At 36.7% G+C, this 18282-nt stretch overlaps 1 protein-coding gene across 3 annotated transcripts in view; it reads left to right on the forward strand.

Moving 5' to 3' along the window:
* The window catches only part of LOC138715329 (cytochrome P450 4C1-like), a 150168-nt gene that overhangs the window by 56091 nt on the left and 75795 nt on the right, over window positions 1-18282 (forward strand). For all 3 annotated transcript variants that reach the window (XM_069848122.1, XM_069848120.1, XM_069848121.1), the window contains 3 exons: window positions 762-868; window positions 11584-11674; window positions 14174-14359. In XM_069848122.1, the coding sequence (XP_069704223.1) occupies window positions 762-868; window positions 11584-11674; window positions 14174-14359 (384 nt within the window). The remainder of the gene's footprint in view (window positions 1-761; window positions 869-11583; window positions 11675-14173; window positions 14360-18282) is intronic.

Here is an 18282-nt window from a genome sequence, read left to right on the forward strand (position 1 = left end):
AAAAAAAAAAAAACTTGGTGCTGTAAGCGATGAACACGGGGAGAGGTTTCATTAACAAATATCTACCTTCGAAAAGCGCTTCAGTGGAAGGTGGAATGCAAGTATGCTGGCTGAATATTGCTGGTAACTCATCAGAAAGATTGCAGAAGCTGTTTATAAACGTAACAGATAAAAAAATACATTTTAATTTGTGAATTTTGGCCAAACAAAGGTTGCTTTATGTGCTGACGTTAAAGAATTATTAGAAAATGTATGTAATTCTTCAATTATTGATTTTCTAATAATTAGGAATAGTAGAGTTGATGATGCTAGAGCTTGTACAATAAAGTACTTTATTGAGGCTTCTGTTGTGTATACATTTTTATTAGTTGATATTAGGGGAATAAATGATAATAAATTAATTTCTAATCCTATTCATGCCCCTAGTGTAACAAATTAGTGTACATAAGTGAAGTGCGTGTACTATAATAATGGTATGAGTTTGAAATTTTTGGTTTTCAGAAATGAACTCAGCACCTCTCATTTAGTTAAAATTACTTAGTTTCATCTAAAGAACAGAAACAAAGTTTACATTTGTTGTCCAGTGTTATCAGCTCACACAATGAATTAATTTTATTAATGAATGAATCAATTAATTAATAGCCTGAAATCCCATAATGGCAATGGCCACTTACATTTAGGGTTGACTCGGAAATTCATAGAGTTTGTGAATCAATACCACAATAACTATGCTCAATATATTTTACTTTTTCCATTTCCAGAATTTTTTGACTACATAGTCAAAACATCAACTCAATACGGACCTGTTGCACGCGTATGGGTTGGTCCTATTCTAGCCGTAATACTTGCTGAACCCATCAGCATTGAGGTAAGAGATAACACATGTTCTATGTTGTGTTCTACAATGTTATTGCACTATATCACTATGTGGTCCCGCGCCGTAGCGTCACGGTCGGTCTAAGGCATCCTGCCTAGGACTCGCGTTACGGAATGTGCGCTGGTTGGAGTCCTCATGGGGGAAGAAATTTTCTCATGAAATTTCTGCCAGTGTATGGCACCGGTGCCCACCCAGCATCGTGATGCACTTGGGGAGCTACGATAGGTAGCGAAATCCGGTTGCGAATGCCAGCTATAACGGCTGGGGGGATCATCGTGCTAACCACACGATACCTCCATTCTGGTTGGATTATCGTCCACCTCTGCTTCGACATGTGGGCGTGAGGCCAGCAGCCGGCTGGTCGGTCTAGGCCCTTCACGGGCTGTTGCGCCACAGATTATTATTATTATTATTATTATTATTATTATTATTATTATTATTATTATTATTATTATTATTATTATTATATCACTATGTGACAATTCACATATCTGTTGGCGGGCTTAAAAACACAGGAGCAATACAATCAGGCTATTATTAATAATAATTATATTCTCAAGGAAAACTAGCCAACAAGAAAGATGGCCACTAGGATGGATCAGTCGACACGCAGAGGCGTTTGCCTACCGATTTGGAGCTTCGTCCACCGCTGTGGAGTATTTCCCTCTCTAGAATGTCTGACTGTGAAACGTGTTCAAATCATAATTGGGGCAAGTTACCTATTTGAGGCTTTGTTCGAGGTTTTCTTTCAACTAATTGAAGAAGGCCTAGAATTTATGGGTAGCGATGGACCTCGGACTCATTTCGCCATCTTACATGATTCCCGGATACTTTTCGCAATTCGTTTTGCCCGTGGAAATATTTCGTTTTTCCCAAAACACTTTTTCCCAATGACATTGCGCCCAATGAATTTGTTTCCAATCCACATCTTCCAATGATAGATTTTCTCTTTCTCACAAATAATAAGTGACAGAAATCTTAAGAAATTTTAATCTCTGTTTTATTTTATTGTGCACTTAACGGCAAAAAAATTGGGCCGACTCTTGGTCGATAGAAATGCTAACTTCTATCGCGCGGTTCACTCGTGTAAACGTAACCCACTGCAAGGCATTGCTGTGGTGTCTCTTCATTGAAAGTCATCCGTCTATAATGTAGTAAACCTTACGAGCAGTGTGTGGTCCAGTGGTAAGAAGTCTGACATCCGTACCAGAGGTTGTGAGTTCGCTTCACGGTACGATAGAATTAGTACTTTTTTATTTTAACTTTTACTTAATTTATTAGTTTAAATGTGAAATGGCATTTGTTAAGAAACTTCGTTATGCCTGCCTTGTAAAAATATTATTGCTCATCACCTGTGGGCTATTAATAGGCGAGACCTGGCCTGTATAAACAAAAATACTTGTTTCACAACCTAAAAAACCGGACGCATATCAAACACAAATAAATAATTAAATTAACAAAAACAAACAATTTTTAATATATTAACAAAACAAGGCCTGTGGTGAGGACTAGTATCTCATCCACAAACCACCTGCGTCAACAACTGCCCTCATTCTGCGCGGCATGGAGTCCACAAGATTATGGAACAGGTCTAAATTCTTGGTCATCTCCTCCCACGCATCTAGAACTCCGTCCCACAATTCCTGAGGTGTCCGAACGTGTGGTTGTTCTGCCCAATTAGAGCGTAGGATCCTTTTGACTGCAGCCCACAAATTTTGAATCGGATTCATATCTGGTGAATTTTGAGGCCAGTCGACTGGGTCGACATCACGCCTCCTCGTAAACCATGTTTGAATCCGGTTGGCGGTGTGTATCGGATGATTATCCTGTTGTTAACAGATAGCAGGGTTGCTTGAAAGAGAGAGGGAAGTTTATTATTTATTAGAGTTTGGGCATATTCTAAGAGATATCGCCACATAATTATAGTTTTGCGAGACACATATGATGACAAATTTGTAATTAAAAAAAGATTGGGGGAGATTCGAACCTTGAGCTACTACTATCAACGTATCAATGCCGTAACGACTTACACTACTGTGAACGTTAATATCAGTTCGGCATAATACGTGGTTTTCCTGTTCATATACGCTCCGGTTGATTTTGTATTTATCAATTTTATTATTATTTCACTCTTCAAGGGCCCTGATGTATCTAGAATCAACCCGCCATTCGATTTTATTACATATTTCAGACTCTTAAACAGAATATAGCAAATTTAAAAGGTTTAATGTTACAGCGTAAACTATGGCTTTGACGAGACGAGCATGCACAATGTTATGTCTCTGGAACTTAGAAATTGTCGGCCGGCCCATTCTTTTTGCCTCTAAGTGTACATAATTACAGGGTAAAAGCATTGCCCAAAGTTCGTAAATAATCGTGAATTCTGCTCTCATCTTTGTTCATATTGTAGTTCATAGTAATTGATCTAATTTTTTCTTGCGTTCTCAACCATATTCTTTCCAGCTTCGTCTTCACAGCTTGGCCGAGTGAGAGCTTCCGTATCACTTTGTTCTTTTGAAATTCTTGGATGGTTGAATAAAGTGAAGGGTGATGTTTTCCTACAACAGTTGAAGCGGCCGTAACTACGTACATTATTGCTATATTAAGGTTGCCTAGGATACCAGAAACCTCGAGTAAATTCTTAGACTTTAACATATGCAGTTTATCTCAAATTTATTTTCAACTCAATAACTCAAAATTAAATTAGCAGAAATTATTTAAAAATGCTGGACTCACACTCAGGAAAACAACCCTCTTCAAACTTCAAAACATGTTCATGAAAATCAGTCACATAATATTGAAGACAAAACAAGTAAGATATCCAACATCATTATAAAACAACATGAAACTCACACTCACAATTTTAATAACAACAACCTGAAGATCAAATTCAAACAGTTAATATTATTCATCTTGTATACATGGTACAATTAACCCTTAATCTTTATTACGCTATCAGAATAATCACACATTTCAAGTAACTATTGTTGCAGCGTGCAGCTTTCCAATGTGGAATTGTTTAACCCCCAAGATTTTAATACCACAGCAGACCACCAGAAACATTAATTTGGAATTTGAAAAAAAAAAAAAAAAAAATCTCAACCAGTCCCAGGGTACGCCAAAAGCTCCCGCGGCTATAATTTAACGGTCTTGAGGATACCCAAAGTACAGTGACCAAAATTACCTTTACATAGCTGATTAAGTTACGAAGTTCCCGAGCAAGGATAGGAAAGTCTTTCAGGTACCAGCTGGTACCTCGAGCTCCAGTTAACTCCCTACACCAGTGATGTCAACGACAGCCCAAGCGTGCCTCACCGCCCGTATGCGCGGATGTACTGGAATTGGTTCCCAAATCTGTGAATTAGTTCCCAGTTCGTCCCAGAGCTATACTAGAGTTGGTTCCAGGTTGATTTCTCCTGTGTACTGCAATTGGTTCCCGCGCTAGATCAAAACAGAAAACATTTCCCTTCCCATTTTATGCAAACTTAGGACTGTCAACTACTGTCTACTGTAGTAGGTAGGTTAAAAATGTTTTGTCCTTGGCGGACACGCTGCGTCGAATAACTTCACAATTTTATTTCTGTACTTGTAAAAATTTGAAACAAACGTGTCGCAGGAATGCATATCTACTTACACTGCCATCAGAAAGCTTTTCCATCCAATCTTTCACAAAAGTTTCCTTTTGTTGCATTATCTTAGGCCTACATTTACTTTTACTCCTAAGCTTAATGTAAGTATCGCACTGAACCTCCTTCAGATCATCTGCAAGTGCAAATATATTTGGGTGTGGAGCACAAAAGTGCGCATTAAGTTTACTGTGAAAAGATTCACAACAGTTGGTTGTTCGCTCTAAGGAAGAAGTAAACTCAGCCCATATTGGAGGTGGATGCTCACTTGTTGGTGTAATATAAATATGGAGGAGGTAATCAAAGAACTGGTCCAATCGATCGTCTATAGGTTTGACAGCCATTAAGTCATTAACAAAACAATCTTCAACTTCTTGAGGAGCCAATAAAGGCAGTCCGAATATAGTTTTTAGAAGCTGACCAATTTCAGATTCCTTACTTTTAAATTCCACACTCAAACCTAAGGATTGAATTTTCCTCCACCAAGATTGTGCAAGATGGAACCTACAACCTTTCAGTTTGGCATTAGGGAATACGTTTGAAATTCCATTTTGGATTGCTTTTTCGAAGTCGGCATAAACAACAACTGGATTTACATATTGTTTAATTGAATTGGAGGCGTAAGTATATGACGTCTCATGTTGATCTTGTAGCAAGAAGAACACCAAAGGTACGTAATGATTATCTGTCACACCATGCACTGTAAAAAGTTGTTTGAATAATTTAGGACACGCCTTGAATGTACCATCAACGAAAATAGTGGTCATTCCCTTCAAAGCTTCTAAATTCGATTTACAGGAAAAAGCAACAATGTTTCTTTCGGAATCATTTATAAACAAAAACTGTTCGTTTTTATTAGTGCTGAGGTCGTACGAAGACATTGTCAAATGTAGTTCAACTAAAGATTGGGGTAATTTCGGTCTTACAATTAAGCGGCTGCGGTATACATTATTCCTTACCTTACAGATGTCACTGTTAGTCAGAGTCTGAAAATCATCTTTTTCCATTAGCTCAAGGCGAATAATTTTCGATGGACGTCCGTGCAAGTGCTGCACAGCTTTTCGTTTCACTTGGTTGCTAAACTTTTGACGATTTAAAGTTGCTGTGTCACACGTGTCGTGGTTATGTTCTACGTTGAATTCCATTATAATATCTGAATCAGAAAGTTTCACGAAACACTTACATCCTCTTTTAACACAAGTAAATCTTTCCACACCACCAGATAATGTTTTCTGAAAACCGAACTTTTAATCACTGATCACTAAGAGTTTTTTCCCCTTTTCACTGAGCATAGTAGTAAAATCCATAATTAAGTGCAATACAGCTGTCCTGTACTTCCATTGCCACTGTAACTTATGATCGATTAACATCCATGTCCCACACAGCGCAGATGGAGTCACGGGTCATGATCGATTATAGGTGGCGTTATAGGAAATAACAACAACTCTGCTACATGATCGATTAATATCCATGTCCCACACAGCGTAGATGGAGTCACGGGTCATGATCGATTATAGGTGGCGTTATAGGCAATAACAACTACTCTGCTACATGATCGATTAATATCCATGTCCCACACAGCGTAGATGGAGTCACGGGTCATGATCGATTATAGGTGGCGTTATAGGCAATAACAAGTACTCTGCTGCATGATCGATTAACATCCATGTCACACACAGCCTGCTACAAAATCACAGCCTTGGATATTTGAACATGGGGAACCAACTCACGTTGATGATATATGAACATGGGGAACCAACTCACGTTGTTGATATATGAACATGGGGAACCAACTCACGTTGTTGATATATGAACATGGGGAACCAACTCACGTTGATGATATATGAACATGGGGAACCAACTCACGTTGTTGATATTTTGTTTGGGAACCAACTGCAGAACAGCGGTATGCGCTGTTCAGAGCACGTACGGCACGTTGGGTCACTGGTGTACATAACGGTTGTACATTACACATTGAGGAAGAAGTCGTTCAATAAGTTTTAGGCTGACTGGACTCTTGACTTCTTATGTAGTGAAAGAGGAGATAATGTCTGATAAATGGAAACATTTACTTAAAAAGAGAAGCAGTGTGAAACGCCTGAAATTATTAGTCGATCTACATAATGATATATTCAAATTTTGTTGCTTTACTGACATTAAATTGTGATAAATATATGTGTAGATGTAGTGCAGAGGTTACCCCTCACTGAATTGCATTTACGTTTACAGAATAAAGTACAAGAGTATGTTGCTAATAGCGTAGACTCGTTACGAGTTCTGTCTAAAAAAATTGTCCAAACATGTCGTCCATAAGTTTTACAATGTTCCTACCATTGTAATGTCCTTTGGTTAAGTCGATGAAAAGTACTGTCCAGGTTCTTTGAATTGCATAAACAGGGCCAAGTTGGAAGTTCGCTTTGCCGGCTAATATAACTTATCCAAAGATACGAATATTTGCGGCGCAAATTATTTCTATACCTATTTGGCAGTACATACGTATGTGAGTAATTTTCTTTATTTATGAACCTCATAAAACCAAGACTAAGATCAAGATTATCAGATGATATTAAGCGTGCTATGCTATGTCATGCTGCAGAAAATAACATTTCGCCGGACATAAGGTTGGTGTCGACAAAAACCAGAAAAAGCACTTCTATATTAGACGAGAAGCCCCGAGTCTAAATTTGTTTCTAGGAATGTGATGTTCATATAATAAGTACATGATTAAGTAAGAAACAGTTACATAGCAATCGATTAGGTAGGTCTCATTATCTGAAACCGCTAAGATAAAGAAAATATTATGTTTGTTATTTGTTGTAGGCTTATTATTTCATTTCTCGATATGCAGAATGTCCTATGGTTTCTTTCACTTTTGTTTAGATAAGTTTAAAACAGGAAAAGTGTTTTATACTAATTGGATTATTAAATAATTGTATAAAACTTAATTAGATCCTAGCTATTATCTGGAACTGTATAAGTTAAGGAAAGCTTATGTTAATTATTTATTGTAGCTTACTATTTTATAATTCATTGCATTTATTAGAGAGGTGCATTCTACAAAACATTTCCTGATATTTCTTGTTGTCTTGTATGAATTTAACACGTTATCTATTACTTAAAAGCAGTTTAATTCATCTTGCAGTGGTAGGCCAAGAGAATTCATTTTGCTCTCACCCCTTCTTGCTCACTGCTGCTTCCTGAAGAACAGATTCTTTGCAACCAGTGAGCGCTTGATCGCACGCAGAATCGTCTACTTGCTTTGACCTTTACATCGCTGCCTTACACTCACTGTCAGCTCCATAGAGCTGGCGGCCTAAAGGACGATCAACGCACGCGCGGAGAAACGAGAAATCAGATCAAAGTTTATCACATCGGAAATAAAATTTCTAAACGCACATCTTGCAAGATTACAAAGAAACACCACTCTTACACATCATTACATCCTGCCGGATTAAAAAGAAAAACCACTCATACACATACAGTTACACAGTTTGGTATACCTTATTTTATTTCAAGGAGTGCAGTTCGGTGATTCCTTTGAACACCCATTTACAGATTTATGACTTTCTACACAACAGCTCTGACAATTCCATCCTGTCCCCTAATCCCAACATTGCACAGTTGTCACAATCCTGATGACCTTCATAATTATGCAGTGAAACTGACGGGATTCTTGGAATTCGGAAACGATGCGGCAACTCTGCCTCCACGTGGATTTGACGGGCACCTGTCAATTCTTCTGAACGAGGGTTGTGATTGGTTACTAACAAGAGAAGACAAGATTTCCGTCATAGTAAGGAAGACATTTATTTATGACAACCAATTAGTAGGGGGCAGTAGAAGGTCTGTCGGCAAAGTCCTTTCTATGAAACTGCACTCCATGAAAAAAAAGAAAGTATATCGGTTGTGCCACCTCTCACTTAAGCTGTTGGTATGTTTCTGTCCCGTTAAGCTTGCATCATAGATGTTCCATCTCTGTGGTAGATACCGTGGCCGTACAGAACGCCTCGTGCCTAATATTTTTTTTAAATTCTCAGTTTTCTCAGCCCAAAATTCCTTTGCAAGGAAGTATTTTCGCGTACCTTTTAATCGTTTTCTCTTTCCATTTCCCCATTGACATTAATAATGATTTCGCCGCCTGTTTGCTGCTTTTGAAAGAGGAAGCTAATTGTAGGCACGTTTGTTTAGTCAACAGTCTGAAGACTGGTTGGAATCTCAAAAATGGCACCAATAAGGCATCATTCATGAGGCAACTCAGCCAGGAGATAACGGGTTGAGTGGCCAGTTCTCATTCCCCCTGCATTGAATACATAACATACGTGTAGTAAATACACTAATCAGACTTGAGATTAATGCAGCAAGTTTATTGTTGTTCCTCTGACACATTTCGCTATACGTGAGATGTATACTGCCTGATAATAATAGATGTATCAGTCAGAAACTCAATCATAGGTGAAAGCTAATGAGGAAGAAAACACTATCTTACTTTTTTATTTTGGTTGAAACAATTTATATCTTCAGTAAACTGTCAACACTCCTTATCTAATTGTTTTATTTTGCACTATATTATTAATTTTTATTACACATTCGTTCCTTGAACCCGCATATGAACTTAGATAATTTATCATATAAAACACTACAAATCTCTCTCACATAGTTCATTTTAGAACCGCTAGATAACAGCCTGAGAAAAAACTAGATACAAGTGCCGGTTTCTTTTACACTATGTGTGCAGATTCGTGCTTCCCTATACTGCTTTACTGCTTAGTGCACGGTTATTTGCTTCTTTCCCTACTCTATGTATCTAAATTGGGGTTGTTTAGTTTTCCTAAATAAGTTATTTTATTTTTTCTTCATATATCCGTTCTTGTAAATCTTCATAGGCTATTTCTCTTCAATCCTGTATATTTCATATTTCTGTTTTAACGACCTTAACGAGTAAGCTAACCTCCTCATCCTCTCTTTTTCTCACTTGAAAACGAAGACAGAATGAATCTTCGAAGCGTTGTAGATTCATTTAAAATTAGGCAATGCAAAAAAATCCAATCACACCTCGTCATTACAACGCAGCATTGTTTCTTCCCTCTAGATCAGAGATACAAAATTGACGAGAGAGGGGTGGAAAGCATGGGGAAAGCGTTGGTTCCCCGTCCACAATCCACCGGCGTTGAATGACGTATCTGTGGCCCGTACGCTATCACAAGACAGACGCTGAATACAAATCCCCTCCCCTACCAAGTCAATGACGCGGGGGTGGAAGGAAGGGGTGAGTGACGTATTCCGATGAGTGACGGAACGCCACAATTGTCGCCCTGTTCTGCAAGCCTGCTTTAGATCCAAAGTTATTTACTGAAGCCTTGCACAAATCCGGCCTGACGAATCGGTTCGAGGCGACGATGCGAGGTCTCTCTGTGAGATCTCGAGCAAGGACTGCAGAAGTAATAAAAATGGCTGAAATTTGTACACGTATTCGTATATAATAAAGACTATTATTACGTCTAAGATTATTATTACGATTGATATTGATTGTTAAAATCATGAACACTTCGATCGTCAGATGTAATGGTGAATGCCATTTGATTATTTCTATTGAGTAATTAAAGTGAGTATTTCAATAAATTAAGTTATTAAAATTATATGTAACATATGAGAGGCGTAGCGCTTTTCCGATGGCAAAATACTACCTCATCAACCTGATTGGTGGACATCCGTTATTTTCTTAATGTTCTATTCCAATAAAATTATGGAAGCAATAATTGAAGAACAGTGCAATATAATATAATAATAAGCAACAGTGGGATCAGAATGGTAGGAAGAAACAAAGTAGTCTGAGAATACCTAGGTATAGCTACTTCTTTGTAAGAGGTTAAGAGACACAATTTTCATCTACAAATCTAGAAAAATCGGATTGTTTTTCCGGGAAACAAATTGAGATTTATCTCCTTCCTTTTAGAATCACGATTTTCATCATTACTATTCAGTATTACGCACTGTAGGCTATTACTTATAGCAATATTATTTGTGAAGTATTTTAATATACTTTCTTTCAACAAATTTCTCACTTCGTCTCATTACTGTCTAGTAAATTCTACGACGTTGTTTTCATTTCGTAAAAAATTATGACATTCGAAAACTAATGGCAACACTTTTATTGTTACAAACTAAATTTATTTAGGACTTTTTTATATTTATTTTTTTATTAGTTACTCCAATGCTCTAATGCTCTGTTACTTTTGCCATTAGTCCAGGACACGTATAATATTAAATACTTCAAATACAACCATTGTCCTCTGCCATGTCAACAATACGCTGCCAAATTCTTGGAAGACACGGCAGTCTATCTGCCACATATTTTTGGACATCTCTCTCAGAAAGCGCTCTAAAGACACGGTTTAGTTTTCCATGAGTTTACCCATGCAATCTGGGAAGAATATTGAAAAAGAACTTCAATTAAGATACATGGAGATTTTATGTCTACAAAGTGCGCCGTATTGAACGTCATCTTCACTTAATTAATAAGTATTAAATATCAGTCCAATACTTATGCCTACTTGATTCGCAAAATTGTGGTTGAACACTCATAGACACCCGTATTTGCGATAATCTCCAATAATGCTAATCGTACTTGCCGCCATTTTCAGCTTAAAAGGCCCACCATCACCAAGCAAAAGAATTTTCAATTTATTCACGGCCATCTAAAACAGTCAGCTGCTCGTTACATGCTACTGTTGAACGAAATACGCACAAGATAACCACCAGCGCGCGATGGGTAGCTTTCAATTGCCGCATGCGCTCTCATTTTTAATAGAAAAAGCATGCACAATTGGATGCGTTTCGTTCACTCTTGAATGCTGTAAGTTGAAAGACAAGTTGAACCGTGTAGATGCACCTTTAGGGTGTCAACTATTGCTTGAAAGGGAGGGGATTATTTGATTTTTTAGAATAAGTCATAATCACAATTGGTTCATTATCTGCCGTATTACTGGGTGTTCTATTTGAAACCCTGTGCAAGCCCTTAAAATTTATACTAAATATGTATAATAACTTCGTTTATTTATGTTTTTAATTTTTGTGTTCCAGGCAGTACTCGGCAGTAACAAGCTCATAAACAAGTCAATACTCTACAAGTTTGGAGAACCGTGGTTGGGTCAAGGAATGCTTACGAACGGAGGTGATCCATCTAATTTATTTCCACACATTGACTTATTGTTTTTGTTCTCATTCGTTGTACGATTTTTTTTTATTTTAGTAGGTATATGTTCATCTGTTAGCATTGGGCTCACGGATGCCACCTGGGCCATCTGATGGATCTGGATGAACATCACATATATAGAGCGCAGAATGTGCCACAGCAAGCCTGAGTTCAAGGATCAGTCCGGATACAGTCTTCACCTACCAAGCCAATCAGTTTCATGTAGTTTCTATTGTTTGTTACTGTTCTATTTTAGTTTTAATTTGGAAATTAATTGTCTTCATAAAATGTATAATGAGTTACATAGTTTTAATCTAATTTTAACTCACATATATTACATTTTTTATATTCTAGAAATATTTACTTTATTTGATCTGTTTTTGTTTCCTCATATTTCTCGATAATATTGTGTCTATCTTGTGATAACTTGAGCTACGTATAAGCATAATTTTCCTTGCTGTGTGTACCCAATAAATATTGTATTCAGTGTGTGCTTTGTACTTTAATATTTTGTTGTTGTTATTATTATTATTATTATTATTGTCTCAAATTTTTATATTTTGTGTGTCTCATTTATTTTGACTAACTGTTCACATTTTATTATGATTTTTCCTTTCTTTCTATATGTTATATAGTATGTCTTATGTCTACTGACTTGTTGTTTACATTGCATTATGATTATCTACTTCAGATTTGTGTGCGTGTGTGTGTATGTGTATGATCTGAATTTAGTAAATTTGCAGTGTCTTTTGTATCGCAGTTTTACTCATGTTTGAGTGTTAGAGAATGCCGTTGGGGGTATCGTGATTACATCGTGTAATCAAAGAAATTCATACTGGTAAGGAGAGTTCCCTGTACATTGCTCTCTGTCTCGCTCACGTACTGAAGGTAACGCAGTGTCGGTACCATGTCGCTCTACAAACCCTCTGTCTCTAGCAGAAACAGAAGGTTTCGTACAGAATGAGAAAAGGAATTTATTCGCTATTCTGAGGGAGAAAATGTAATATGTTGCTTTGCTCAACGGTTCAATTAGTGGTAGTATTTAGAAGCGACATTACAGAGCATTACACTGAATGCACAGGCATAACAGTTATTAAAATTATTATTATTATTATTATTATTACTATTATTATTACTATTATTATTGTTGTTGTTATTATTATTATTATTATTATTATTATTAATCAGCAAGTGCCACCATAATTTATTATTATATACGTGCCTACATATATAGGCCTACATCTTCCCTTGAAGGATAAAATAATTTCTAGACTACGCTATATCTTCATTTTAATTTTTCTTAATCTTTCGATGATTATTATCAGTTATTTATTAGTTACTGATTTAATAATAATAATAATAATAATAATAATAATAATAATAATAATAATGGCAATACTAATGACAATACTGAAAGCATTACCAGTAGCAACAGTAATAATAATAATAATAATAATAATAATAATAATAATAATAATACAGAAAAAGTGATTGAAAATTACGCGCTAGTGTAGTAAGGAAACGAGGTATTGAACTCCAAGAACTGAAATCAGCCATAAATCGCCGTCATGAAGAGAAAGATTACAAATAAAATGTAAGGACGCCAGCTATCTAGTGGCGAACGAAATAGCTCGTTCTCCTAAGCCTTCCAACGAAGGAGAGTTTTATAAAAACATAATGATCAAGGTGGCTGAAATAATTTGTCCAATGAAAGTTTTGAAAAACTGCCCTTTCTCGACTAAATATCCAGAAGAAAATTCAGGAGATTTCTGATTGTGTTCAGGAAATTTCTGATTGTGTTCATGAGGAATAATTGGCTCTTTATGACAGTAGTGACATTACTGATACAGCAAAGCTTGCGATTTTTATTAGTGGGTCGATGAAGAACTCAATATTAGTGCACGAACCACCACTGATTGTAGTTTTCATGCCAAGTACCTCCCTCGTCTATTTACTTCATAGATTGTCTCTCGCATGTAATCACTGCCGTTCGAGTTCTGGTCACCGCTGCCGTATGGCCTTAACTCGGCCAGATTACATAAACAATTATTATTACTATTATTATTATTATTATTATTATTATTATTATTATTATTATTTTCATAATCGCGATCATCTTTAGGTTCCATTGGCTATCCAGCCACGGATACATTGCAGCATATTGGCCCATTGCACTCGCCCTCACATTTACTACATCTCTTCTTTTATTCACCAAAGACTATTGTAATCTCACGACACATTCGTATGTAGACACGTTTATGAAATTAATTTTGCCAAAAAACTCTCTCTTGCAGGGCATGTTACCACCCCCTTAAAATCTATCAATCTAAGCCAGGTTTGAATGTGTAAACTGTTAATATAATGATAACCTCTCAGTCACAGATAACTAATTTCTCTTTTCACTCATCTCCCACTAATATTATCCAAAAAGAATTGAAATCAATATGGCTAACAGAAATGTAATTTTCTCAATTTCAGGATCAGTATGGAAACGACACCGTAAAATAATTACACCTGCTTTCCACGTCCAGATATTTGACAAATTTTTGCCCATTTTCAATGAGAATGTCAAGATTCTTCTGGAGCGCTTGAAGAAGCATGAGGATGGTGTTCAGTTTAATATCCAACCTTACATGCATCTCGTAGCTCTAGACATCATATCCGGTGAGTATTTTGTATAAGAGAACAGTCATTAGCTCGTGGAAATTCCTGTTCATCAAGGGTGATGACGGAAATGGTTCAGTAATGTACGCCAGAGATTCTTCTGTAAAAGCAATTTCACGTGTCTGCCCTCAACCTACTTGTAATAGCACTGTTAAAGGCTGGTCCACAATAAACCGGTAATGGAAACGACAACGAGAACGAGAACGGAAATATTGTTAAAATAAAAGTATTTAAATGTGACATTCACAATTAACTTTCACGTTCCCGTTCCCGGGCTCCGGCAAGCTTCTTGTTAATTGTGAATGCTTATATAAAAACATATATTTTAACAATATTTCCGTTCCCGTTATCGTTGTCGTTTTCGTTCCCGGTTTATTGTGAACCAGCCTTTAGTCGAGAAATACTCAGAAAAGTTGAGTATGAACATGAATATAAAAAAATAGAAGTGGTTAAATTGTTGTCTTGCATGCTAGAATTTGAGAACGTAAAACCGCCGGCGCACACTGGGTCAAATTACGAATCTGACTGGACAAAAATATTTTTCTTTATTATAGACCCAAAAGAAAGGAAATTCAACCCCTTGTCTCTGTATATTCGCAAATACTAAGCCAGTTAAATTTATTGTTTGAAAAGGAAACTGTCGAATTGATTAGGAGGGAAGTTAGTATAATTGAAAATCAAATCATATTCCTTAAACCTAGGTATGCAGTGAAAGACCTGCCCTTGGACAGAACACTATGAATGAACGAAACCATCTACAATAACAGTTAATCACAAAGAGAGCGAGGTACACCGACGATGGTAGATGGAAAAATCTGTAATTCTATTACAGACACATCGGCGCAAAGGTGTTATGTATATGGTGCTGGACCGAAGGCAATGAAGAACAACGTATGTTTCGGAAAAACTTGTATAACAACGCAATAAATTTGCACTTTCAACCCTCCACTGCTTGATTTCGTTTTTCGAATGTCTCTTCCACATTTCATTCGGGATTAAAATTAAGAAGTGGCAGGTAAGCAAGGCTGAAGACAAAATAAAAGTGGAAGGTAGAAAAAAAAGAAATTTGGATCAGAGATGAGTCTGTTTATTGATCAACCAAGAGGTGGAGACAGTGGAACATCAAATGACGATAGCACTGCCCCACATTTGTTTGACGAAACTGTTTTGTCTTTTAACATTACAGATGCTAATGCAGAACTAATAAGAGGTTCTAAATTATTTGTCTGCAGCTTCCTGTCCGTTTCCAATCAACATCATTATTTCATTCAACAAGTAAGCACAGGAAACAACAAAATGATATCGAAATCTGTATGCATGATACCACATGCCAAACATAGTGAATAAAGTGTTAAATTTTCTATAACCTACCCGTTATAAAGGGGTAAGTCCTCTTATATATAGATAATGAGAGTTTGTACACAAAAATATGTATGCTAATTGTAAATCCTGAACAAATTTTCAAGAAAACCTGTGAGGAGAAAAGTTATTAATTCTGTGTAAAACCAACCCTATGAAGGGGTAGTTCCTCATATACAAACGGAATGAGAATTTTTACACATCAAATATATGCTGCGTGTAATTCCTGTACAAAGTTTCACGAAAATCTGTTGCGTAGAAGAAAAGTTATTGATTTTCTCTCAAACAACCCCCTCTAAAGGGATAGTTCCTCTAACACAAACGTAATGAAGGTTTGTATACAAATAATATATGCCTCCTGTTCCTTCGGTATAAATTTTCATGAAAGTCTGTAAGATAAGAGAAAAATGATTAATTTTGTCTAGAAGCTAAAAAGTGATACTTCCTCTTATACGTACAAACATTTGTATATAAAAAGCATATGCTACCTGTAACTCCTATACAAAGTTTCATGAAAATATGTTGGGTAGGAGAAAAGTTATTAATTTTGTTTAAAGTCATCCCCTATAAAGTGACAGTTCCCCTTACACAAACATATTGAGAGATTGTACACAAAAAGATATATACTATCTGTAACTCCTGCGTAAAATTTCATTAAAATCAGTTAGATAGAATATAAGTTATTAATTTTGTCTAGCTAGATTTGCGTTTTGACCCACTGCGGTATAGCTCAGTCGCCTGAGACGTTTGTCTGCCGATCCGAAGTTGCGCTCCGGCGTGAGTTCGGTTCCAGCTTGTGCTGATTACCTCCTTGGGTTTTTTTCCTGAGGTTTTCTCCAACCGTAAGGTGAATGTCAGGTAATCTAATGTTGTATTCTCAGCCTCATCTCGCCGATCCGAAGTTGCGCTCCGGCGTGAGTTCGGTTCCCGTTTGTGCTGATTACCTCCTTGGGTTTTTTTTCTGAAGTTTTCTCCAGCCGTAAGGTGAATGTCAGGTAATCTATGTTGTATTCTCAGCCTCATCTCGCCAAATACCATCTTGCTATCACCAATTCCATCGACGCTAAATAAGCTAGTAGTTGATACTGCGTAGTTAAATAACGAACTAAAAGAAGAACATAAAAACGATATTTATATCTTCGCATGGAAAAACGTGTCAAAAACGAAACGAAAATATTATTACCACTTCAGGCTGCAAAAGACGAAAGAGACGAAACAAAACTCCAGATTTACTCCACATACTTCAGCAGTTCCTGCATTTCGGCAACATAGAATCTGTTTTCCTGAAAGAGGCATAGCAGCGAAAAACAAATCTCTGGTGTATATATTTTTTAATTTGATTATTTAACGACGCTCTATTAACTATTAGGTTATTTAGCGTCGGTGAAATTGGTGATAGCGAGATGTTATTTGGCGAGATGAGGCCGAGGACTCGTCATAGATTACCTGGCATTCACCTTATCGTCGAGGAAAACCTCGGAAAAAAACCAACCAGACGTCTGGAACCATATGTCATGTCGGGTCGTGGAAAGGGAAGCAAGGTGAAGGGAAAGTCTATTATTGACGATAACAATATTAAGTGCTGTGCAATTGATAGTGAAGTGACAGTAGATTTTAATACTGAAGGTGAGTTCTACGATGACTTAAAGGAAATGGCGGATGATCAAAACAAAATTGATGTTCGCATAATTAAGTATCTTATTGAACAAAAGGACTGCGTAATTAAAGAATTGCGTGAAAAAGTTAAAATTCTAACAGATCAGTTAGCTTTGACAGCGTCTGTGATACAGTTTACTTGTTCAAGGCCATTAATAAATGAGACTAAACAGTGTAGTCAAGTAATATGCGATATCAATGATAGTGATATTCTAACCTCGAATTTGCGTGTGGACAACAAAAGTACCAATTGTTCTATGAATTCGAAAAATCCCAAAACAAAAGTTAGTAGTCCTGTTAGTTCGGACCCCATATAAATGCATGATATCGACATGGAACCTGGTAAACACGACATAAGGGGCAGCGAACCGAGTGGTAAACAAGAAAAATGGACAACTGTGGTTAAACGAGGTGTTAAACAAGCTGCACATCAGAAGCGAATAGTCGTAAATGGAAAAAATATTAATAAAGACAGCAAACTAAAAACAGTAGCCAAAAAAGCATTCCTTTTTGTGACTAGATTAGATCCTACCACGACGAGCAACATGCTTACTGATTTTGTAAAAGACATTTTTCCTGAGGTAATATGTGATTCCCTGGAAAGTAAATATCCTGAATATTACTCATCATTCAAAGTGACTATTAATATGGAAAACTTGGATAAGGCGCTGAATCCTGACGTGTGGCCGGCAGGTGTTCTGGTTACTAGGTATTTTTTTAAGAAGGCAGAACTTAGAAAAGGACTCAGCTTAGATGGTGTACTTAGTAATGTACAGATTCATGAATCCCCAGAATTACAAAATCAGGATACGTGTAAGTTGACTTCAGCAAATAAACTAGATAATATTGATTATGTAAATACGTATGTTATAGTGCAGTGGAACATGCAAGGTATCCTAGGAAAAATT

The sequence above is a fragment of the Periplaneta americana genome, chromosome 15 (assembly GCF_040183065.1).
Source record: "Periplaneta americana isolate PAMFEO1 chromosome 15, P.americana_PAMFEO1_priV1, whole genome shotgun sequence".
Taxonomy (NCBI): Eukaryota; Metazoa; Arthropoda; class Insecta; order Blattodea; family Blattidae; genus Periplaneta; species Periplaneta americana.